The 1,718-nt window shown below is 52.8% G+C and overlaps 1 protein-coding gene across 1 annotated transcript; it reads right to left on the bottom strand.

Annotated features, from left to right (window-relative positions):
- Nucleotides 1-795: 795 nt before the first annotated feature.
- LOC110315464 (annexin-2 receptor-like) lies at nt 796-1,324 on the bottom strand. The gene is given in 2 exon segments (XM_021189515.1): nt 796-873; nt 875-1,324. Coding segments are annotated over 2 exon segments (528 nt in total).
- Nucleotides 1,325-1,718: the final 394 nt, after the last annotated feature.

The following is a 1,718-nucleotide window of genomic DNA, read 5'->3' as shown; positions in this document are numbered from 1 at the left end:
CGGCACGAAATCCTCAATTGAACCTGGACGATTTTTCAGCTTTTAGAAACATCCTGAGGCCAATAGTCATGGAAAACAAAGTGAAACTCAGGCAACCACAAGGCATCTCCCGTCCTAACCGGCTTCGCCGCGCCCCCTGGTGGAACGAAGGCGTCAGTGCCTGCAGCCCCCAAGCAGAATTGGCAGTCTGCAAGTGGACCCTTATCCCTTCTGGCTAGGACTCTTTCCTTATCTCCTGCTCCCGGAGAGCCCCCTACCAGTGTGGAAAACCGGACAGGCGCTCTGAACACAGATTTGTCCAGGATGGCAAGGCTGGGCTCAAACCGAACGGCGGCTGTCTTTGGCAGCTTGCCCACCAGACAAGTGCACGTCGGAGGAAAATCGGGAGGCCTCCTTAGAAAACAGGGGTAGACTATGGACCACGCCCTCCCTGAAGCCTAAAACTAAACCTGCCTTCCCAGTACAGGTTGAATCACGGTTGCTCCCTCCCCAGCCTTTCCATGAATCCTCAAAATAGGCGATCCCAGCTGCATCAGTGCCTTGGAAAACGGGCGGGCACTTCCCAGAACCCCCTTAAAATCACCTATTAAACAATTTAAAAATGACAGGGACCATCGAAGGCAAATCTCTGTGTGTGTTTATTGTGGAATCAGGAGACAGCACTAAACGGAGCTGTCTTGGGGGGGGGGGGAGGAGAGGTTTAGACACAGATTCCCTTTGACACAGACTTCGCTCTAAAACAGGAGAAGAGCGCCTGCTCTAAGGCCAGCAGGCAGAATCTACGGAGCAGGCGGCTTAGCGGGCGAGGAATGCGCCGGAGGAATCCTGACAAAGTCCAGAGTCTACTTCTCCAGCCTCTCCAGGCTGGTTGCCAAATCTCTGTGAAGCTACTCCCGCCACTGGTCTCAGTGCCCTTTGCGTCGTCGCCACGGTGGGGCGCTCTGGAACAGGACCCGGGCTGCATAGCCACTGTGAATGATTCTTCTGCAGCGTCCCCCCGGGTTCTCGGAGTTGCTGTTTTCTCCCGCTGTTCCTGGTAGACAGTGGTCACGGAGTCAGGAGTGCTGGACTCCGAGGTGCTCTGTATTCCATAAGAGTAGGTTGTGGGGTAGATTTCCGCGAAGTCACCGATCCAAACTGGAAGCGGTTGTTCCTGGTAGTCACCTCTGTGAGATGGGAACGGGCCAAGGACCGGATAGAAAGGAAGAGGCCAGGGACCATGGTCTTCCGAAAAGCTGGGGAGCAGAGGAGGCTGGGCCTCTCGCACAGGAGGGACAGAATCCCAGACCTGCTTCACTTGCACCGACCGGAAAGTAGACTCCATCCCTTGAGCAGCACTTTCCACGGGACAGCAGCGCGTGTACCTGTGCAGGCAGAGGAGTCTTCTGCAGGAGACAAAATGCTGGGTATTTATAGTTTTCGAGGGGGGTGCGGGGTCTGGTGAATTGGGAAATCCCCCAGCAAATAAATCCCTACACCAAAAAAGTCGCTATACTAAACAAGTCACTACTTCAAGAAATCGCTACACCAAAGAAATCACTATACCAAAGAAATCGCTCTACCACAGAAATCGCTACATCAAGAAGTCGCTACACGACTTAAGAAACGGCTACACCAAAGAAATTGCTTTACCACAGAAATCTGTACATCAAGAAATCTCTACACGACATAAGAAATCGCTACACCAAAGAAATCGCTTTACCACAGAAATCAATCGC

Source organism: Mus pahari, unplaced genomic scaffold (assembly GCF_900095145.1).
Source record: "Mus pahari unplaced genomic scaffold, PAHARI_EIJ_v1.1 scaffold_15705_1, whole genome shotgun sequence".
NCBI lineage: Eukaryota > Metazoa > Chordata > Mammalia > Rodentia > Muridae > Mus > Mus pahari.
This window is presented reverse-complemented; position numbering and strand designations above follow the sequence as displayed.